This window comes from Daphnia pulicaria, chromosome 4, assembly GCF_021234035.1.
Source record: "Daphnia pulicaria isolate SC F1-1A chromosome 4, SC_F0-13Bv2, whole genome shotgun sequence".
In the NCBI taxonomy this organism is placed as follows: Eukaryota; Metazoa; Arthropoda; class Branchiopoda; order Diplostraca; family Daphniidae; genus Daphnia; species Daphnia pulicaria.
The window spans coordinates 156,778-178,161 of record NC_060916.1 but is presented as its reverse complement, the minus strand read 5'-3'; the positions used below and the strand labels follow the sequence as shown (position 1 = coordinate 178,161).

General features: G+C 38.2%; 5 protein-coding genes and 1 long non-coding RNA gene across 6 annotated transcripts; 3 read left to right on the top strand and 3 right to left on the bottom strand.

Moving 5' to 3' along the window:
- Window positions 1-6: 6 nt before the first annotated feature.
- On the bottom strand, window positions 7-9,211 carry LOC124336609. Its single transcript, XR_006917117.1, has 4 exons — window positions 9,031-9,211; window positions 1,933-2,011; window positions 209-343; window positions 7-130 (listed from the first exon to the last, which is right to left on the bottom strand). It is a non-coding gene; the product is annotated as an uncharacterized LOC124336609 (long non-coding RNA).
- Window positions 1,700-4,290, top strand: LOC124336149. Its single transcript, XM_046789838.1, has 7 exons — window positions 1,700-2,023; window positions 2,118-2,499; window positions 2,564-2,718; window positions 2,778-2,982; window positions 3,076-3,321; window positions 3,388-3,567; window positions 3,627-4,290. The coding sequence occupies exons 1-7, from the start codon at window positions 1,919-1,921 to the stop codon at window positions 4,097-4,099; spliced, it is 1,746 nt and encodes a 581-aa protein (XP_046645794.1). The 5' UTR covers window positions 1,700-1,918; the 3' UTR covers window positions 4,100-4,290.
- Window positions 9,212-11,085: 1,874 nt separating the features above from the next.
- LOC124336535 lies at window positions 11,086-11,965 on the top strand. Its single transcript, XM_046790383.1, has 3 exons — window positions 11,086-11,316; window positions 11,431-11,538; window positions 11,629-11,965. Exons 1-3 carry the CDS (start codon window positions 11,118-11,120, stop codon window positions 11,652-11,654), a joined length of 333 nt encoding a protein of 110 aa, XP_046646339.1. The 5' UTR covers window positions 11,086-11,117; the 3' UTR covers window positions 11,655-11,965.
- A 1,601-nt stretch (window positions 11,966-13,566) lies between these two features.
- LOC124336653 (collagen alpha-2(VI) chain-like) lies at window positions 13,567-14,582 on the top strand. Its single transcript, XM_046790442.1, has 3 exons — window positions 13,567-13,750; window positions 13,849-13,947; window positions 14,077-14,582. Exons 1-3 carry the CDS (start codon window positions 13,567-13,569, stop codon window positions 14,580-14,582), a joined length of 789 nt encoding a protein of 262 aa, XP_046646398.1.
- LOC124336258 lies at window positions 14,582-18,127 on the bottom strand. Its single transcript, XM_046789996.1, has 4 exons — window positions 16,559-18,127; window positions 16,412-16,493; window positions 15,537-16,258; window positions 14,582-15,465 (listed from the first exon to the last, which is right to left on the bottom strand). Exons 1-4 carry the CDS (start codon window positions 16,623-16,625, stop codon window positions 15,095-15,097), a joined length of 1,242 nt encoding a protein of 413 aa, XP_046645952.1. The 5' UTR covers window positions 16,626-18,127; the 3' UTR covers window positions 14,582-15,094.
- Window positions 18,128-18,237: 110 nt separating this feature from the next.
- On the bottom strand, window positions 18,238-21,067 carry LOC124336150 (cell division control protein 45 homolog). The gene is made up of 13 exons (XM_046789839.1): window positions 20,931-21,067; window positions 20,701-20,853; window positions 20,498-20,635; window positions 20,348-20,437; window positions 20,094-20,288; window positions 19,969-20,030; window positions 19,736-19,909; window positions 19,544-19,675; window positions 19,219-19,479; window positions 19,007-19,145; window positions 18,735-18,940; window positions 18,594-18,670; window positions 18,238-18,527 (listed from the first exon to the last, which is right to left on the bottom strand). The coding sequence occupies exons 1-13, from the start codon at window positions 20,979-20,981 to the stop codon at window positions 18,463-18,465; spliced, it is 1,743 nt and encodes a 580-aa protein (XP_046645795.1). The 5' UTR covers window positions 20,982-21,067; the 3' UTR covers window positions 18,238-18,462.
- Window positions 21,068-21,384: the final 317 nt, after the last annotated feature.

Genomic DNA, 21,384 nt, shown 5'->3' with positions numbered 1-21,384 from the left:
CTGAGACATTAAGTTGGCCTCCCAGGAACCAACGAAACGAGCCCGTTTCCATGTTGCAATCCGAAACTTGCTGGAAGTCGCGGTTCCAACGCAGGCGCAAACGGGCAAGAGTACCCCAAAAGATGTCCGTCTGGAAATAGATTGTCATTAATGAACGTTGTAAGATTTCCGAAAGCGGATAAGTTGTAAGGGCGCGTAAGTATTTCACCTGATTGATGCTTAAATTGTAAAGCTCTTCGTGACTAGAACAACCAGGAAACAAATGTCTCAGCTCAGGTAGACTGCAATTGAAATTGCGGAGAACGGGGGAATCCATAGTAAAGGGTTCAGGTTTCAATCCGACCTAAAAATAAATGTTTCTCTCATTTTACTCTTCTGCACATAAATTGCATATCAACCAAACTAAGCTTATTGAAGGAACCGTCGGGCAATTCTTAACGATTGCCAATTTGCCACGTGCGCAATTAATCCACCCTGTGCAGGAAGGAGAAAAGATTGTCGGGACACGAGGCCTTATTGCTTATTAAGTCCATCCCAGTTAGCCTCAATGCCACCCCCCAACTACTTGAAAAATGAATAAAAGTATTCAAACCAACTTGGTTGATGTCACGAAAAAATCCAATACACAACAACGACAAAGAACCTATTTCTTCTGCATATCTAAATTCACGCTATGCCACTATTGCGCTGTTTTCTTTCACGAGTCTTTTTATTTTTCTTTAAAAAACCCTAAACTAATTGCAGTTCATTTGAGTCAATAATTTTTTTATTTGTTTTTTCTGTTTTTTTCCTTGTTTGACCAGTCCGAAAGTTAATCCCCGCTTCAGTAAATGTTATAGATTGTCTATAGCCACGCACAAAACAAATAACATCAGAACATGAGACTGGCATTTACAAATTCTAATCGAAAACTTATCTTCTTATTTACAGACACAAAGACCCGTTGTTCTCAATTTATCAAGTATAACCTTTCAGTTACATGCAACAAAGGGTCCAACTGTAAAAATTGAAACGCACGTCCAGTTTGAAAACACAGTCTAATTTTCCGAAAACTAAGGAATGCGAATAAAATTATTTAAACTAACTTGGTTTGTATCACTTTGGCCGTCTGGTATCTCTTGAATGGTGAAGTGGATGTAACGAATTCTCAACATCAATGCCAGCCTTGAATCAAACTAAGAGAATACAAGATTTAAATTTTTTGTAAACAAAATTTATACATGTAATCGTTCTTTCCCCCCCCCCCCTCTTCTTACAATAATACACAACAACAACAGACAACAGACAACACATAGGACAGAAGGAGCGCCAACCTATTTCTTCTGCATACAGAATTACAGATGCTAGGCCACTATGGCTCTGTTTTCGTTTACGAGTCTTTTTTTTCCTTTAAACTAATTGCAGTTCATTCGAGTCAATAATTAATATCTATTTGTTTGTTTTCTTTTTCTGTTTCTTTCCTTGTTTGGCCAGTCCGCAAGTTAATCCCCTTGTTCAATAAAGAGGAGATTGTCCATAGCCACGTAGAAAACAAATAACACCATGACATTAAACTGACATTTAAAAATTCTAATCGAAAACTTATCTTCTTATTTACAAACACAAAGACGGAAGACCCGTTGTTCTCAACTAACCTTTAAGTTGGACGCAACAACAAAAGGTTCGACATAAATTCGACCATTTTATCCTTATCACATAATAAACTCTTCGACATTTTCCTTCCTCACTGTAAACCCCCCTCCTCCCCAAAAAAAATATTTGCTTTTAAATTTCGTTATCATTTTCGTTGTGTAAATTGACTAGCCGAACGATGAGGTGGCATTAGTTGGCCATATAAATTGAAATAGATCGCAGCAGTTCAGTCGAATCTAATTCAAACATTCAGCTAAAAACTAATAGAAATTTATTATTGAAGAAAATGATAAATTTTACCCGAATTTGTTTGTTGATGGTTTTGATGTTCTGGACGACTGGGCCGACCGGTGCTGCGTTTTCCATTGAAGAAGAAATTCTACAATTAAAGGTAAATTACTTGAGAATAAATTAATTTAGTTTTTATTCTTTTATGATCTATGATTATTCTTTAGTTCGTTTAATTGATACAATTTCGTTTGCAGTTAAAAGTGGTCCAACTGGAGGCAAAAGATGCGGAAATGGAGGGAAAAGTTTCTGAATTGGAGTTAAAAAACGTTAAAATGGAAGAAAAAGTGACGCAACTTGAGACGAGAAATGGACAACTTGAAACTAAAGTTAAGGATCAAGAAAAAATGTTGACCCAGTTAAAAGCGTCTGAACTTCCAATTTCAGTCACTGGATTAAAATCAATTTTCAACAATGTTGAAAATGCAATTGAATCAACTGGAAGGAGTGGAATCCCGAGGACATGTAGAGAACTTCGTGCGGATAATCCGTCACTTCCATCCGGAATGCACTGGATTGACCCGGACGGCCAAGGTGTCGGTGATGACCCAATTTACGTTTACTGCAATATGGCATCAGGTAATTAAAATCAAATCTTTTCTTTTAAACAAAAATTATTTAATTATTTATTTTTCATAAAAAGGATCGACTTCAATTTTACACGACAGTGAAACTGCCATTGACGTGGGTCACTGCGCCGATCCTGGATGTTATTCCAGGGCAATCAACTACAACGCGTCCATGAAACAGATGGAATCGTTAATCGCGTTATCATCTGAATGTCATCAGTTCATCAAAGTAAATTTTCTTTTAATGTTATTGAAACGAATTTCCCCTAATTTCCTTAATTATTGCAGTACGATTGTATCTGCGCCTCGTTCGAATACGACAACACCCAATACGCCTGGTGGAACGACAGGGACGGCAATGCGCAATACTTTTGGGCAGGAAATAAAACGAACGGAATTCACACCTGCCAGTGTGGAATTGATAAAAACTGTGTTGATTCTTCGTTGAAATGCAATTGCGACCAGGCATCACAAGATGAATTAGTCGATGAAGGTAAATTTAAATATCATTTTCCTCTCACCATAACATTTTATTTTAAGGAAATTGGGTTTTTTCCTCTTTAAAAATTTGCTTATTAAAATTCAGGTCTCATAACGGACAAAAATGTTTTGCCCGTCATTCGCCTTAATTTTGGTCGAACTCAATTTGGAGGTGGAATCCACACGCTGGGACAATTGGAGTGCAGTGGATCAATCGCCGTCAATGGATTGCCCACGTCATGTGAAGATCTCTGGCGGATCGGCCACAGTCTAAACGGATTATATTTCGTCATGGAAGACGAATTAGTAAAAAATGTTTACTGCAATTTCACCAAATTTTTTAGTGAAGCAGGTACATCGTAAATGCTGATAATCAAATCGTATTAGCCGATAGATGAAATCGATTACTTTCACTTAGGTTTCGAAAGTTTAATCGGATACTCAGAAGTAAAAAACAAACCAACATATTTCGGTATGCCGACATCTTGTGACGATTTGGAGAGAGCGGGACACATCTCGAGTGGATTTTATTCCATCAAAGGATCAGCAATGATCGAATCGGTTTTCTGCAATTTTACTAAACTCCCCGGTGATGAGGGTAAATACTTTTATCATTTCATTGGGGAAAAAAATAATTATTTCTATCGTTGTAAAAAGGATTTGAAAAATGGATTGGATACGCCGACGTCAAATCGGCGCCCGTCCATTTCTACGTCCAGAGAAATTCTAATTTTGGCACAAAATTCACTCCGATTACATTCGATTTGGCGCGGGTGAACGAGGGAAATGCCATGAATTTGGCATCGGGGAAATTCGCGGCACCACGACCGGGAACTTATTTTTTCTCTTTCGCGGGACAGGCTCATCTTGAATCTAAAGATGATGTTTATTTTTATTCTCATCTTTATTTGAACGGGAATCGAATCGGGTCGAGTTCTGTTGAAGAGAATAAGGATCCCGTTAAGCAATATAATACGTTGTCCCTCCAGTCGACGCTGAACTTGAAAAAAGGCGATCAAGTCTGGGTGACGATTGATTATACTGGTTCCTCGTATTTGCGTGACGACGGTAATCACTTGACCCATTTCACGGGTTTCATGTTGGAGGAGGAAATTGGGGCGTCACTTTGAGGTTCAACTTCATCGGCGACAAGAAACATTTTCGACCCAAACATTTTTTTTATGTCGACACGCAATTTTCGGGAAGGGAATTTAAAGGGAAGATAATGCATTCGACTCTAATTCATTTAGGGGTAGGAATTTCTGTACCAAAATTTGTCAATGGATGCAATTACATTTACCTAATACACAAACCGATTCAAGTTTGTATCTGCAAAACTTTAGACTCGACCATCAAAGAACCAATTTTGATTGCCAGATTTATAAAAAGCGCGTTAGAAAAAAAAATGGGAGAAAATGCATTCACGTTTAATTCGATAACGGTTCGGATTTTTTTCAAATTTTTTTCACAGTTTCATGTATATTATAGTTTTCCATGTCTGAAGGAAAATTAACGCGTCTATCTGGAAAATCAAGGGCAGGGGACTTGATTTGATGATAAACCCCCCTTTTAAAAAATAAAAAATAAATTTCAATTTAAGTGCCGATCGCAGCTTGAAATCACATAAAATTAACGCTGATACTTTAAAAAAAGAGGAAAAAATTACAAAATAATTCAAACAAAAACCACACAAATTTAGGGACTGAAAAAATAGTAATAGTAATAAAAATTCGATCGCTTCTATTCAAATTTTTTCGAAAACAATTCCAAAATTACACGTGGCTAAACCACACGCTGAACACAAATTCGCTTTCCTATTGCAAAAATAAAAGGCGGGGATGTGAATCCACCCAAAAATAAAAAATGTATCAATTTTTTTTCCTATCGCAGCTCGAAATTTAATAAAATCTACACGAGAATAAAACATTTATATTCCCTACGTATCTCGTTCATCTTTAGTTGATGAGTTTCACTTTTTTCCCGATTTGATTTTCAAAATGTGAATTTCACCCGCCACAACCGCATGAAATGGACAGTCGCGACATCTATTCGCTCGGTGTGAAAATGACAACAAAAAAGCAAAGCTTAAAAAAAAATGAAAGACCAACATTTCAATTTTAATTTAATCAGGTCGTAAAAGCTAATTGAACGATTGTTAATGCGAATTGGGGCACGTGATCAGTCGACAATTTTGCCCAGAAAAAATTAAGAATTAAATAAAGAAAAATTTAATTCTTTCATTGGAAGTGGAAAACTGATGTCTTGAAGTAACTTGATGAGATATGAGAACTCTGCATTTGATAAAATCTCGATAGCCTATAATTTGAACCAGAGTTATAAAAAGGGAATTTTTTTTACAAATTGAATCAATTTGTGAACTGCATTAACTGCAACAACATTAACTTGCGGTTTTGCAACTCGGGAAAATTGTTTCTACTCTTAAAGTGAACACGGCAAAGTCAAGTTAAAGCTAGCAAATACTTTCCCTTTATTTCTAAATACGTAGCTATATTTATTTCAACAAGAAGAAAAAGTATAGATATACTTGTAAAAAAATGGAATTCATGTGAAAGTCGACCGAGAGAAACGAAAAAATCTATGAAATCTACACGTCTCGTTTACCTTTAACAGGGTTTACACTGAATAATTATTTTGAAATTATTTATTTTCACTTCAATTATTTTCTAACGGGCGAAGGATTGCGAGCAGGATTGTACGAAGGGGAAGATTTTCGATCGACTCCAATGCGTTAAGAGGTGGAAATTTCTTTACGAAAATTTTACCGGAATGCAAATAAATATTTTTCAATGCACACACGGTAGTGCATGGCTGAACGCAAATTCACGCGTCTATCTACAAAACCAAGGGCAGGGGATTGAATTTGATTAGTCCCTCCCCCATTAAAAAATAATAAAAAAAAAATTCAATTTGATTGCCGATCGAAGCTTAAAATTACACAAAAGGTGCCAGGGTCGGTCATTCACGATAGTTTGAGGTCTCAATGGTGATAATTTCACTAATTACTTTGACGTCACCCTCTACAATCTCCATCTCATTATTAATACAATGATCAAACAGTTGAATGGTTTAAACTTAAACATGTGAACTGAGTTACAGAGTCTGAGCTACTCACAGTCTGTGTGGTAAAACACTTCGAATCTTTGGGACCTACTCTGCACTACAGATGAAACCAATTGGATGAAGTAAAACAGTAACCTGATGGCGGTGATAATATAATAAAATAGCAAATTAAAATTATAAAGTGTCCAATATTTTTTGTGATATTCAGTTGCGCAAACCAATTCTCGGCCAAAACAAAATGGCAAATAAACATATACAAGAAGTATAATAGTTATACACAAACCAGGAAGTGCCGGAATGGTGGCAAGACCCTCTTGGTGAAATAAATGCTGGCTCAAGTTTCACTTTGCTTCAAGTGTTTCAAGTTCAAATATTTCTGAATTTGATTGTTTACCCCACAGACAAATAAGTTGTGAGGTACAAAAACATGCCTGATCTGCAGTTGTGCTTCACGTGAGCTATATAATGAACCCTGACTGAGAAATACAAAAAGGTCACAAAAAGGGTTCAGTTTCAGCCAACTATATGGCTCAGGAATAAAAATCGTAGGCCTACTCCGCAACGATTTGAAATCAACGCCACCTTGTCCAAAATTGTCAAAAAGGAAGAATAGAGATTAATTTTTCCTACCTTTGAGCCTGGGAAATACAGCCAGGCATCCATCCCAGGTGCTCCATCCATCCGCTGAAAAGTTGACTCCACCAGGTGGGATAGGAAAAAGGGAGTCCTCGTGAATACACCCACACTCGCATGGGCGTACACGAGGACATTTAAAGAAAGGGGAATGGAAGAGAACTCCTTAACTAGGCCGACACTGGAAGTTTCTCCAATTAAACGGGATGCTGGTTATCTAAATAAAAAATTTCAAAGATGAGTTACGAGAAATATTTACAGAAACAAATACCAAGCAAAGAAAAGTTGAAAATAAGAGACAGTCGTAAACCAAAAAAGGGGCGCGGAGGAGAGTACAATAAAAATGGCTGCCTGACAGAGAGGGAAAAGGGAAAAATGAGCCTCTCAGGAAATTAGTCATAACTCAACCAATAAAATCCGGAAAGAAAATTCCTTTTGGATTTTGGTGGTTGACATAGCAATAAACCTTTCTATAAAATTAGTTTTTACTCTAGCTCCCTTGCTTTTCCGAAAAGCGATGTAAAAGCACCCCCCCATTTCTGACAAAATTAAAAAAACCCACACTTTAACGCTTAATATCTCGTAAACGGGCGGGAATTTCGTCTTTCTGCAAACGCAGGTAAATCCGGCGTGCAGAGACGAACATGACTATATTTTTTTTATATTTTTAAGGCCTTTTCCGGATTTAGATCTGGAAAGCCGCTCCGGGATTTTGGTCTACTTGATTCGTGGATCGCTTGTTAAATGTGGGCCACTGCGCTGATGCCGGATGTTATTCACGATCCATCAACTACAATTCTTCAATGGGACAAATAAAAACTTTGATTGAATTATCCACTGAATGTCATCAGTCGATTAGAGTCAGTTTCAGTTGATTAGTTTAATTGATTTTTTTCCTTTCACGTTTTAATTTTTAATTCTATTATTAGTACGATTGTAACTATGCCCCATTCGAGTTATATGGCGTCGCCTATTCCTGGTGGAACGACAGAGAAGGAAATGCGAAATACTTTTGGGCCGGAAGTAACACGGACGGAGTTCACACCTGCCAGTGCGGAATTGATGGAAACTGTGTCGATTCAGCGGTGGAATGCAACTGTGACACGATTTCACCACTTCAATTAGTCGACGACGGTGAGTTACAGTTCCCACTTTTGTACAGAATTAAGATGAATAAAATTAATTTTGTTTGCAGGTGTCATTACCGACAAAAAATGTTCTGCCCGTCACTCGTTTGAATTTCGGACGAACTCAACTGGAAACTTCATCCGGCGTCCACACGCTGGGCCGACTCGTGTGCACAGTGACTTTCAGTGGACTGCCAAAGTCGTGCCAAGATTTGTGGTTAATTGGCCACACCTTGAACGGATTTTATTCCGTCATGGGATCGGCGAAAATGGAATCAGTTTACTGCGATTTCACTAAACTCGACGGCGACGAAGGTAATTTTTCTGAATCCTTTATAAAAATAATTAATGGCGCATTTCTAATTCATGAAAAGGTTTTCAGAAATGGATTGGATACGTCGACGTCAAATCGGCGCCCGTCTATTTCTCCGTCCAGAGAAATGCAGATTTTGGCACAAAATCAACTCCGATTACGTTCGATTCGGCGGGGGTAAACGAGGGAAATGCGATGAATTTGACATTGGGGATATTCACGGCACCGCGACCGGGAACTTATTTTTTTCTCTTTCACGGGAGTGGCGATTCTTTCATCTTTATCTGCTGCTTCGTTTTGGTCTTCTCTTTTCTTGAACGGGAATCTGATTGGGTCGAGTAATGTTTCAGAGTATAACGGCCCCGTTGAACAATATAGTCCGTTTACCCTCCAGTCGACGCTGAACTTGAAAAAAGGCGATCGACTCTGGGTGGAGATTGGAGGTACCATTTCGTATTTGTATGACGATTACCCTGATTACCCCTACACCCATTTCTCGGGTTTCATGTTGGAGGAGGAAATTGTGGCGTCCCTCTGAGGTTCAATCTAATCGGCGACGCGAACCGAAATGCGACACGAACATTTGGGGGGGGGGGGATTTTAAGGGAGAAGGGAAGGTAATTCATTCATGTTCCAATTTATTAAGGAACGGGTATTTCTTTACGAAAATTTGTCAGTGAATGCAATTTAACTTACTGAATACACACACCAAATTTCCGGTTTGTATCTATAAAACGCCTTCGTTCGCGGTGAAAAGACGAAAAATCAACGGCCATTTAAAAAAAATAGAAGTCCTACATTTTCATTTCATTTCAATCGTGTCGTACGAATCAATCATGCCAATTGGGCACGTCATCAGTCAAAAAATGGCAATTGAAATTACGCGACAGGTACAAATAGTTCTTACCAGCTGCCTCCATTTTGATGAATGTCGTGGTGTTGGCTCAGATGAGTTGAATTTTCTGCATCTTACGTCAACGCACAACTCTACAATCTCTATCTCACTAGAATCAAACCATTAAATAGTTCGCACTTAAACACAACAACGTGAACTGAGTTGGCTCCCCAGACAAGTCTTTGGCCTAACTGTTTCATAACCCTAAGTACTAAACAACGTAAGTAGTAGCCACTTAAATAAATTAATAAAGTAGTTGAAAGTTTTTTAATTTTTTTAACTCCTTGAATTTTAAATTCCAGTAGGTTGTAGTAAATTACTGCTCAACACGCTTTAACGAGTTTCAATTTTGCACTGCAGAGGAGTGCAGACGAACATTTGGGAGAACTAGGAAGCGGCGATGCCAAATTTAAATCAGCAAAACCCAGTCCAAAAAAACAGTATTTTTTTAAAAATGTCTTTTCTTTCTTCTATTTTTGTCAATGTAACATTTGAAAGTTGAAACTCAACTTCGTCAATTTTTATTTTTAAATACTGTGAGTGTGGTGTGTCGTCAGAGGATGCCATCGTAACTAAGTCCTTATCGTTTTTTTTTAATACTTAAAATTCTAGAACATTGAAGCTCAAAGAAGGTGGATCCAACTTTGCCAAGTCTTTATTAAGTTGAAGTAGAATTATTTTAGCTGCAAACTTTCCGATTCAGAGCAGCGAATGCAAGGAACTGCCGAGGGAACGGCAGATCTGCGCACTGGGTGGTTCCTGCTTTGGCATCAACATGAGACTGCTGTTGTAAAAACACACAACACAATTAAAACAGAAATTTTGCTGAAAGTCATTTACAAGTCAAACAAAAATTTATTTACAATCAATTTGGCTATGTGAGAGTTTATGGATTACTCGAATATTCTTTTTTTGATTTTATAGCCTTGATCAATCAGATTCACCTGTAGACTTGATCTGAACCTTGGATAACAACTTTTCGTGAATAAAACAATTTCCATATAAAGCACACATTTATCCTTATAGCTAAAGATTTTGCCACAACAAAAGCGAAAACTATATGATTTGGAATGTACCTGCAATTTATGTCTATACACCATCTTACCTTGACTTGGACGGAAATGGATTGTTATACAATTAAGTAAATATACTCTAAAAATTCTCGCCAGAGCTTTTTCTTTAGTTTGGGCCCTACAGTCATTGTGATGACGACACGGAAACGAGGAAGCCATCGACACCTCCAATTAAAGTAGTTTAGACTTTGTAACTTATTTGTTTATTTCCTAATTTAAAGATTTTTAATAAAATGTCATTTACCTCGATGGCTCAATCTTCACTTGGCAATCTTCGACTAATTTTACGATCGACATTTGATACATTTAATACAAAATCATATGAATTAACTTAATAATCCTAATTTTGTTTAATGTAATCTTTTTATTGTACAATTTTTTGGTTAATGGAGGTAAAATGTAAGGCCCACACTCCTACCGATGAAATAAATGTTATCAGGAAAAATCAAAATTCAAGTTTAATCAAATTGCGTTTGATAAACATTGTCGCCGAGAAGCCTAGTGTTGAACTTAAAATAGTTAGAAAAATACCGGTTTCGGTGTCATCATGATTACACTACTGATTTTGCAACTGTTTGATTTTTCTCTTCTCTCAGGGGGTCTTAATTCGGGGACTAAATTAGAAAAAAAAATTACCATAGTTACATGTCCAAAACGAAAAGCTTGAATCAATCGGATCTTCGCTCAAAGGATCCCACACCCTTTTTTGGCAATTTTTCATTACGTGTTATATTTATAGAAACAATTTCAAAGCAAGTTTAACCGCCAGCATTAAAACCGAATTATATCTAAAAATAAACTGAAAAGAAGACCCGTGATTTGGATAACCCGTTTATAGCCACCCGATCGATCGACTGATAACATTGGCCTTCAATTTGAACAGAGGGAGGATAAAGGTAACGAACTTCAGTTCACCTCCTATTCCGATGGGGTTAAAAACAAATGTAGCCTCGCCCGTCAGTTGCTAAAAAGTAAAAAGTATATAAAGACGAAGATTGGAGTTTGAAACATACAGACTTGTGGAAGATGTCCCGTTCAATCAGCATGGTATTTTACTGCTTCCTTATTGCTTCTCTGGCGATGACAACCATGGGCCAAAATCGATTTCCAATGCATGATTTAACACGGATGAAGAATTTAAATTCCTATCCGCATGGTGTTCACCCTTATTTCAACTACTACTATTACAACCATCAACCGTTTGCTGAAAATGTTCAACGCCAAGGTATTTAAATGTTGCTTTTAAAATAGTATAAGAAATTTTTATAACTGTATAAGCTTTACAAATTGACTTAATATCGAATTAGAGTTAATCAACTATTTTTTACTTTCATTTAAGATATTTTTGCCAAGGACAATAATGATCTGAAAGGAAAATCTGAAGCTATTGCCAGACAAGTTTCGCTTATAAGCCTCCTGGGCTTGGGACCCCTGTTAACTACATTAGGTATGTCTATCAGTGGCTTACAACTTACAAGAGCTTCGTTTGTTATAATTGTCCAATTATCAGTCTGACCAATTTTACTAACTTCTATAGGAATATGTCCAGCAGCATCAGAATGATTTCTAGAAGCTGGACCTGCTGGAGTTTTGGAATATCCTGGAGTACGGGCCTACCGGAGCCTCCTGATCATTAGTCGAATAATAAAAAAAAAAATTAATAGCGAAAGGAAATGGGGTAGATGTTGTTCACAATTCTTGATGGAAAATTAGTTGTGTCGGTGCTGGGACTGATATTTATCTTTAAATTATATGAGTTAGTTTGTTTCAGTGCCAATCTTATGATTAAAACATTTCTGAATTACCTACCGCTTAACTTAATAATCCCTGTTTCAACGTTGAAAAAATACACGAATAATGAATGCAAAACTGAATTTGATTAAATCTTTTTTATCTGAGCATAACCAAGTGCCTTGTGCAATGTAAATCAAGGTCCACTGATGGGTCACTCTCTTTTGAGATAAACTGTAACGCCCAATTGATGATGGGATCTGGTTCCATATAGCCTTGAGTCAGGAGTGCGCAGGCAACCCACGGAAGATTTGAATAGAACCGCCGCCAGTCGACTTCTACACAGCCGCTAGTTCTACGATTAGTTGATAACCAGAAACTATTAATTAACAACTTTATGGTGAAGTCAGAATAACGGGAAAAAGGAATGTATTAGAAAATATAGGACAGAAGGAGTACCTTAAGGATACGGAAAATTCAATATTGGAAACAAATTTTGTTTCATACAAAAATATTTGATGGCAGACTTCAGCAGCTGGATTCGTTCTCAGATTAAATTTGATCTGAAAAAGTAATTCTAAAATAAGCCGATTTTTTTTGTTACGGCAACAGCAGATCTTCTTGTCCGAACATGCTACGCATTTGTTCGTTATTTGTTGGATTCTCTTAAAAGAGTTAAATTAAGAAAAGTTAAATTATTAATTAGCTGTTAACAAGAAAGTAAGAAATGAGTGTTAAGGTCAATAATTTAGGTTCACAGAAAATAATAACTGCTTAGAAAATACAGGACAGAAAACACTTATACAGACTACACTATACAGGGTAATTGAGCCTTTTGTTTAAGGCTTTGCGGTTTAGGCAACCGATTTTTCACAACGGAAAACTAGTTTTCTTCCAGCGGTTACTTTATAAAAATACTTCTAAAACTCTGTAGTGCAAAGGACTCTACTTGATGTAAATTTACTAAATTGTTCTTTTGATTCAACTATATATCTAATCATGGTCAATTTCAGTGTTGAATGCGTTCTCTCAGAGTAAATTGATTTTTCTTTAGAGCTTAAAATAATTCAAAAATTAAATGATCGCGTGACTCGTTTAACACTTGAAAGAGAAACAACAGAACGTTCTTGTGCAGTTATTAAGATTCGAATGAAAATTTCTTAGTCAATCAACGCTGATAACCAGATTTTTCAAATCAGCAGCTAAATACGGAAGCCCATCAAATATAACGAACCGCAAGTGGCGTATTTTCGGCGCCGAGTCAAACGTCATCATTACTCGTAAAACTACTACGTATGCAAATTTGTTTCTGCGGTTAGTCGTAGGTACCCTATCAATTTTCAGAAACTGGATTCGGATTCCATTAAAAAGAAAAAAAAAGTGTTGTAACATGTTTTTTTCAATAATTGAAACGTACAATTCTTCAGTAAAAGAAATGTAAATTGATGGTTCAAAGAAGAAATTTGGTTCGAAAGAAGAATACCAACTATTAGAACTATAGACTAATGGGTTCGATCACTCAAAAAAATTGTATGCAACATGAATGATGCACTCTAAAAGTCGCTAAAAATAACCGAGCAAAGACTATGATTTTGATTTAAGGAAACAATTAATACGTTTGATGATTCCGCCGCCTATTCTTTCAATGCAATCGTCGTCGAGACATGCTGTCAGTGCGGGAGTATAAAATGATGCGTTTTCCCAATTTTGAAACAGTTCACTTCGAAACACAAACCAAAACAGAATGATCTCTTTGGCCACTGTGGTTTGTGTATGCCTTACTGCTGGGTTATTCGTACTGTGCATGGGCCAAGAAAAGTTACCCATGATCGAGCAAGGGCCAGAAGTTAGCTACGGTCCGTTCTATCACCCTTATTTTAGACACTTCCCAATTCAACCGGAAATAACAGTCAGAACTCTAAATCGAGGTAAGTAAAATTATTTTAGAACAATTTAAAACTTAAAGCAGTCTACGAAAAACAAAAAATTTATTTTGAACAATCGAAATTCTTACTTTGTTTGGAAGGTGTTAACGCCCCTGAAACGGATTCGAAAAAATGGCGCGGTTTTGGCTATAATTCGAATGCGAACTTAAATGAATTAGTCTCGCTGATGGCCAAAAATGGTAAGCAAACATACTTAAAATCATTTTTGAACATATATGTTAGTCTAGTGTGGCAAAATTGGAATTAGTTCGTTAGTATTTCAGGATTTTTGAATTTAACTGAATCAACTTTTGTGACAATCGAATCAGGATTATTGAAAGGAGAAAAAGGAGATCCTGGACACCCTGGTGCGCCTGGTGTCCACGGAGAAAAGGGAGCAACAGGAAGTCATGGACTACCAGGGGCACCTGGACATCCAGGTCCTCAAGGACCTCTAGGAAATCCTGGATTTCAAGGAGATAGAGGAATGCCAGGGGCAAAAGGAGATGATGGACAACTCGGCCCAGCAGGAAGTATGGGACCTACAGGGTTGACAGGATTACTAGGCCCTCAAGGACCTCAAGGTTTTCAAGGACACCACGGAGAAAAAGGAAAAAAAGGACATATGGAACATCATGGAGAAGGAATGGGATATGAGGGTCCACCAGGCCCTGAAGGACCTAAAGGAAGCAAAGGTAGTAAAGGTAGTAAAGGAGAACATGGAGAATATCATGGAGATCATGGAGACAACTCAGACAAGGGATCACAAGAAAAAGGAGGCAAAGGATCACAAGGCAAAGGATCACAAGGCAAAGGAGGCTCAGCTTCTCGATGACTCCGTCGTCCCCATCTTCCTCACCTGACGGCCATCAAGTAGTTTAGCAGCATGGGAATTGTTTTTAGAGATCAATAGATTTTGTTGGCTTGAAGACGAATTGTAGCGTCGAAAACTGGGTTGGGTTTTTTGCTTATTAGAATTGGAGTGGTATTTTATGAACACTAAAAACTTTGCTAATATTGTTATATCCGAAAACCGTTGTTACTACTTAAACAAATACACGACTTTTGGTGCAAGGTAAAATAAAATTCACTTGTTTGAATTTAATTCGGAACTGTAAATATTTAGAACATAATAAAATATTGTATTACAAATATCAGCTATGTGAATAGGAATATGCGACAACCAACTTTTTTAAAAGAAGCCATTTGCACACAGAAAATGTGCTTCTTTTAAAAATGATACAAGATACAGGGGGTAAAGGTACTAATAAATACGTAAACTTTGTGATATGAAAAGCAACGAATACCTTGTTTTACAATGACTCACAATCGTATTTTTGTTTTCCGTCAGTAAAGCCAGCCGCGGTGATTGTAGGGTGTTCGATGAACTTTGTCCGCCGGACCGTTTCTAGACTGGCCACGATTGCCGACCTCTTTTCGTGACCTAAGGGTTTTATTGGTCTTGCGGCTGGAAGTCATCTCCGGGCGTAGTTTATTGTGCCAACGATGAGGAGATCGTTGCTGCTGACCTCCTTGCTGCTGCTGCTGTTGGTGGTGATGATGATGATGATGCCCTCGTCCGCCATCGACATGATCACGAGATCTCCGATTACCGCCATGGTGATGATGATATTGACCGTTGCGAGCTTTATTTATGGCCTGTAAAGCTATGTCCGGAATGGTTTGGCCGTCAGGGCTAATCGGCACTATAATAATCTCTAATTCATTCATAAAGAAATGCATAAACATCTTATAAATAATTGAAAATAATCGCATAAAAATAAATCACCTGGATCACTAAGGATTTGCTTTTCTGAGCTCCGGCTTACCGGTTCCATATACTCTGTAACTACATGCATGTCTTTGGGATTACGTTCTCGGTGGTAGACGGCATCTTCCTTCTCCGAGTAGATGCTGTCGTCAGTGACATCGATGCGCTCCTGTTTGGGGATCAGAGCGATCAGAGAAACAATCACAGAGGTTGTCAGGCATCCGAATCCGATGCAGGAGGACAGGAGAGCATCGCCGAGGACGCAAGCGGCTCCTAACCAACAACCAGCAAAAGCTCCTCCGAATGTGGCAGCCAGTCCAACGTGAATCGCTTGGCGAGATTTCCATTGCGACCGAGTTCTTCGGGTTGTCCGGTAGACCAGAAGTAAAATGACTCCAATCAGCAACGCTGGGTAGAGCATCATCAACAGCTGATCGTGAACTGTCAAACTGCAAGTCTTCCGGGTGCTGCGGAACAAATAGGCGATGCTGATGACGAATTGATTCAAAACGACGAAGAAGATGAGGAGCCAGTGAAGGAACACATGGGCTCGCATAGTGTGCTGGATGATTCTAGACAGCAATCCAGCGGCCAGGAGCGCATAACCGACTCCGGGGCCAATAAAAAGGGTGCGACACGATCCATCATTTAATGGCACAGCCGCAACGATGGCGATGGAAGCCAAGCACATCAAGCCGATGAGAAATGGAATTTGCAACCACGGCAGTAACGAAGACCTCCTGAGTCGCAAAAAAAAGAAGCAACCTCATTAGATAATAATAACCGTTATTTATATCCAATCAAAACCTCTGATATATAATCCAGTCGAGTAAACAGAGATCACTGTACTGTAAATGTTGTCCCCCCCCCTCGGTCTAGACATAATTTATTACCTGGACAAGGAAGGCTTGATCCAAAAGCAGAAACAGACGACTGTGTACAGTAAAAGTGAGCACAGGGTGATGACAGACATGGCTGGAAAAATTCAAACAAAGTTAGTTTAATACATTACAACATTTAATTTAATTTAATTCACTTACCCAGCAGTGGCGTAGCCCAGGGTTCTTCGCGGAAGACACCTTTGAATGCGTCCATTGTGCTCGCCATGGCGAGTTCACTTAAAAGTTAGTCCCGAGGTTTCAGTTTGGAGACGAGAGACAAACAAACTTTACTTCCTCCTCAAGGAAGGCCAATATTAAGTTCCCATCGCTTCGTTAACAGTATACTGCATAACCTCTAATATAATCTGAGGCAACCCCGTTGAGGGCCTTTCTACGGTTGATAGCGCAACAATACCAACAATTCTTTGTTTCCTCGGAACCAATTAAAAACACTCGCAACGGAAACGAAAAATTAAGAATGTTTTAAATGGGGGAAAACTTGGAGAGTCGTATAATACCGCCACTTGAATGCAAGGAAAACGTTGTACACATTCACGAGAGAGTTGTCTGTTGACTGCCAACACTTGCACGAATATCGGTACTTTTCTTCTTCCCGTTGCACGCTCCCACAAAAGAACGCCGCAGGGCAAATCATAAAAATACCTCTCTCTCTCTCCCTTCGACAGCCGAGAGACTTCCGTGTTGTTTTACTCATCTTTTTCTCCCACTGTAGTGTAGTGATGATGCACAGCTTGAATAACTGCCTTGGGGCTTCTGGGCGGGATACTAATAAATGGAATCACGCTCCGTCAAACAACCAAAAAGCAGCTCCTGCTGAGCTTTACTCAAAAAGATTTCCGACGGATTCACAAGTGCGTCGGCCTCCCTGTTCTCCGATCGAATGAATTTGTTTGAAGTTAAAAGATTTCATTCAATCGGTCGGATTGCGGTTTTTAAAACTGCCGGAATGAAATGCATAATATGCACACGCATGACAGGATTCAAAAGCGATCGAGCCGGTAGAGAGCAGATGGCTTTCGGCGGATTAGGCAAACGTTCGTTGAACTTCGTCACATGCATGTGGGGAGGTGGGATGCATATTAAAACGTTTAGACAAGTAGAAATTGCTAACACGATTTCAGGCAGATGTAAACCAGGAAGATTAATGACGGTCGGTTATACAAAAGAAAGAAACTAAATTAAATTAACAAGTCGCCCATGGCAAGCAATTATACGTACTGACTCATCCGCAGGCGATTGACTTCAAATTGTTTTTAAGGTTGTTGATTTTTCTATGTGCAAGCTTGATTGCGTCTAGATATTTCCGAAATGGTTCGCCCTAGTCAGTCAAATGAGACCGGCAGAGTGAATCGGCACACGAATCACGACGCTCACGGCTCTCGCCTACTCGATTAACTACTCCGGGCGGGGCAATTTGGGGTTAAAGAAATGGGAGCCAACTTAACATGATCATTGAAATTTATGCCTCCTCGTAAAAAGAAATTAGCTCAACTCTTTTCAGTAAGGGAAAGAACAGGTGGGAACAGATTTTAATCTTAAGCAGCTCGAATTTGGGCTCGGCAATAAATGGCACAATTAACTTGAACCACAAATCAAACCACCCGAGAAAAAGAATCTCCCGAATAATGAAGGCAACTGTAAGATCTTCCAAGCGCATCACTATTGAATTGCGACATGGAAACAAATAAATTACTGTCAACCGTGAATGAAACAGAATGGATGCGCGGAAGCCATAACACATGTCGGGAATCAAGCGCATCCAATTGTTTGCCGTGAGATACTTAACTTACGTAAGATCTAAGTAATAAAAAAAGCTATTGCAATAAAGGATGTATAATCGGCGATAATATATCATTTGCACGGGAAATCGCCAACGAAATTCTACACACTGTTTTAAAATCAAGAATGGCATGTTTAAAAAAAAAAGGAGAGAAAATTCTCTAGAGGGAGTACAGCCTTAAATAAGAATAAGAAGAAAAAGGATACTCGTTTGATGTGAATCACTAATCCCATTTTGACCGTTCGGGTTCGGTAAATTTGTGTTATTCTAGGAGTGAAAAGAGCGAATCCAAGAAATTGGTTCGGCATTCCGAGTTGATCTCGATCACTGCGCATTCAAGAGAAAAACGAATTAGTAAATAAATCGCTACCTACAGCAACACAAATCTCATACCGGAGGAGTCAAAAAATACAGATGTGATTTCTGTTTGGGTGTTTTCAGCTGCTTGCTCAAAGGCTTTTCCAATCAAGCTGTGACAATCGTTGCAAACGGTTAAGAAACGGTAAATGGAATTCTAGGAGATGAGGCACTTACTTTTTGGGGGAATCCAATGATAAAGGAGGCAAACCCAATAAAAGGCAATGAGATGGTCGAGACGCCGATGGGGCTGAAATGATGAGTGGAAGCTCTCTCGCTCTCAATCCACGACCTCGTGCTCGCGAGATGTGGGCTTTGAGAAGAAACTGTCCCAGCATGAGCAAACTGTGCGGATAACCATAGTACTTGGCGTCTGGTGTCCCCTGTATGTTGCACAAGTTGTTTAGATGCTATTCGTGTCAGGGATGAATACGACTCATTATTATTACGTCTTGGATAACTGCGTACAAACAAGGTCCTGCGCTGATCACGTGACCCATATCCAGACAGGTGTGCACTTCTTTTCCGATCGCCATTTGCTGCAGCTTGGCCAGTTCGATTCCTTTATAAACAGCATCCATTTTCGAGCTAAAAGATATGAAAGGAACAATGTCTCAATCACGATTCTTTCTAAGGATGACTTGAGGTTAACACTACATACTTTGAAAGACATTCCAGTGCGTCGTGAAATGCATCGGCTGGATCTTTATCCTTTTCGGCCGAATCAAGCAACGCTATAAGGGCGTAGACATAGTCACTGGCGGAATTCTTTGGCCGAAATCCATACTGAGAATTAAAACTGTATTCAACGAGGTCTTCCAAGTCGTATTTTTCAACTTTTTTCTGGAAAATGGCACGCAAATCATTCCGAAGCTCGATATCCATAGAGTTAAATTTTTGGCGACACTGAGACAGTGGAAGCCTGTGAGCAACAAAAAAATACGTTGCAATAATAACAGTAAAATATTTTTGGATTCTGAAATTACCCTAATCCAGCTAGAAACTCGTTGAGTTTTTTCTCTCCTTTCAGTGTCCAAAGTTGAAAATGACTGGCTGTTTGAGGAGAGTATTTTAAGCTTTCCAATAAACTCCAGTGTCGGTACATCGACAAATTTAAACTGTATTAACAAAAAGGTATTTAAATTACTGTAAATTAAATAGCACAAATTTTATGTTACTCTTTTTCGTGGGTTATATACAGTGCGTCTTTGGTTCCTGTCGATTCTCCACCGTGTTGCGATAAATGGGCCAATCGAATCATGTGACTTTGCAACTTGCCATTATCAAGAACCGAGGTTTTTGATTCGACTTTACCCAGAAGCTGCTGTTCGTTCACACCGATAATAGCCCACCTGCAACACCAATGGACCATGTACATTCTTATTCAGCTAAAAATTTAAAGAGTCATTACCACAACAAATCATTGCTGTCTCTAGATAATTTCCAGGCAAGTTCAAACATAAGAAGAGCAGTCTAAACGACGAAAATGAATGGTAATAAAAGTTTAATACAGTTTTGATTTTGAATTAAACTTACCGACGATGAATAAAAAGAAAATTGCATATAGTTAAACAAAATCTCCTTTCTTTTCTCATGCCATAGCCTTTTTTCTCTACGACGCATAACCATTTCAGCAGGATCCAATTTCTGACGTTTGGATTTAGATTCACGAACTTCTTCTTCATCATCATCACCATCACCATTTGCTTCTCCATCTGAAGGATTGCTGCCCTAATTATTTTAAAAATTTATCAGTTTCAAATTTAAACATATGCCAATTTATTAACTACCTCATCATCATCATCGTCATCATCATTCCCAAAGATATCTTCATATGTTGGTATATCTTCTTTCTCATTTACCTTTCCCAGTATACAAACCTAAACAATGGCACACAATCAACAAAGTTTTCGCTATAAAAAGTAAACAGTGATATTTACCTGTCCATCGTTGTAGATGTTACAAACATCATATGGCCGATGTGAGTCTGCAATATAGAAGATTTTTTCCTCTGATGGTTCTAATGTTTCTACAATGTCCAAAGTTCCTCCACAGTTTATCAGAATAATGTGGTTTGACTGTAGAAATTATATTGACGCTCACTTCTTCAACACTATATATATTATTACGAATGCATTTTCACCTGTTCACAGCTCTCTTTGTAGGCTGAAATGAGATCATTTTGGCTCTGCACAGGGACTATAGAATAGCTGATTGAATCACAAAGTAACAGGTACTGCAGAATTCGACATGAAGCTATGGCATCCACGTCGAAATTCACAAATATCAAGACACGCTGTACAAAGAAAATATGAGAAAGACATTACTTTACATCACACACAAAATATCGGTAAATCAGTCGTTCATTATTACTTTTCCCAATATAACATCGTAAAACTCGCGTTTGAGGTCACTGAGAAACATTGTTAGCCATTCACAATACCCTTTCCCTGATCCCTCACTCTTCTTTTCATTCGGTACGTGAAATGGCGCGAAACTAACAACAAAATTGAAGCCTCTTCTGGTGTCCCTTTAACACACACACAAAGGAATTGATTTTGTTTTTTCGTTCGTTTTTTTTAAAAGCACATGTGAGATGTGATATTTTTATATTTACAAACAAAGAATTCCACAAAAAAAGGTAAATTAAATTTTTTTATTTACCTTCTTTTTAACGCTTGCTACAGTTTTCGTTGACAATTAACATCCGAAATTACGGAATTCCAAAGTCCAACCAACCAAAAGTTTTCAACTTATTTTATAAATATTTTTCTCTGTTTGAAATAAATCGTCTTTATGTAAAAATCTAATTTTAATCAATCATTAT

Bases quoted from the DNA above. Each gene is read 5' to 3' on its own strand.
- LOC124336149 (XM_046789838.1), top strand. From the start codon at position 1,919: ATGATAAATTTTACCCGAATTTGTTTGTTGATGGTTTTGATGTTCTGG. The intron at 2,719-2,777 runs GTAAATTTTCTT...TAATTATTGCAG, and splicing joins AATGTCATCAGTTCATCAAA to TACGATTGTATCTGCGCCTC. The intron at 3,322-3,387 runs GTACATCGTAAA...ACTTTCACTTAG, and splicing joins CAAATTTTTTAGTGAAGCAG to GTTTCGAAAGTTTAATCGGA.
- LOC124336535 (XM_046790383.1), top strand. From the start codon at position 11,118: ATGTCCCGTTCAATCAGCATGGTATTTTACTGCTTCCTTATTGCTTCT. The intron at 11,317-11,430 runs GTATTTAAATGT...CTTTCATTTAAG, and splicing joins TGAAAATGTTCAACGCCAAG to ATATTTTTGCCAAGGACAAT. The intron at 11,539-11,628 runs GTATGTCTATCA...TAACTTCTATAG, and splicing joins ACCCCTGTTAACTACATTAG to GAATATGTCCAGCAGCATCA.
- LOC124336653 (XM_046790442.1), top strand. From the start codon at position 13,567: ATGATCTCTTTGGCCACTGTGGTTTGTGTATGCCTTACTGCTGGGTTA. The intron at 13,751-13,848 runs GTAAGTAAAATT...TTTGTTTGGAAG, and splicing joins AGTCAGAACTCTAAATCGAG to GTGTTAACGCCCCTGAAACG. The intron at 13,948-14,076 runs GTAAGCAAACAT...CAATCGAATCAG, and splicing joins CTCGCTGATGGCCAAAAATG to GATTATTGAAAGGAGAAAAA.
- LOC124336258 (XM_046789996.1), bottom strand. From the start codon at position 16,625: ATGGCGAGCACAATGGACGCATTCAAAGGTGTCTTCCGCGAAGAACCC. The intron at 16,494-16,558 runs GTAAGTGAATTA...GAATTTTTCCAG, and splicing joins CTGGGCTACGCCACTGCTGG to CCATGTCTGTCATCACCCTG. The intron at 15,466-15,536 runs GTGATTTATTTT...TGAATGAATTAG, and splicing joins GCAAATCCTTAGTGATCCAG to AGATTATTATAGTGCCGATT.
- LOC124336150 (XM_046789839.1), bottom strand. From the start codon at position 20,981: ATGTTTCTCAGTGACCTCAAACGCGAGTTTTACGATGTTATATTGGGA. The intron at 19,910-19,968 runs GTAATGACTCTT...TTGGTGTTGCAG, and splicing joins GACAGCAATGATTTGTTGTG to GTGGGCTATTATCGGTGTGA. The intron at 19,146-19,218 runs GTATGTAGTGTT...CATATCTTTTAG, and splicing joins GCACTGGAATGTCTTTCAAA to CTCGAAAATGGATGCTGTTT.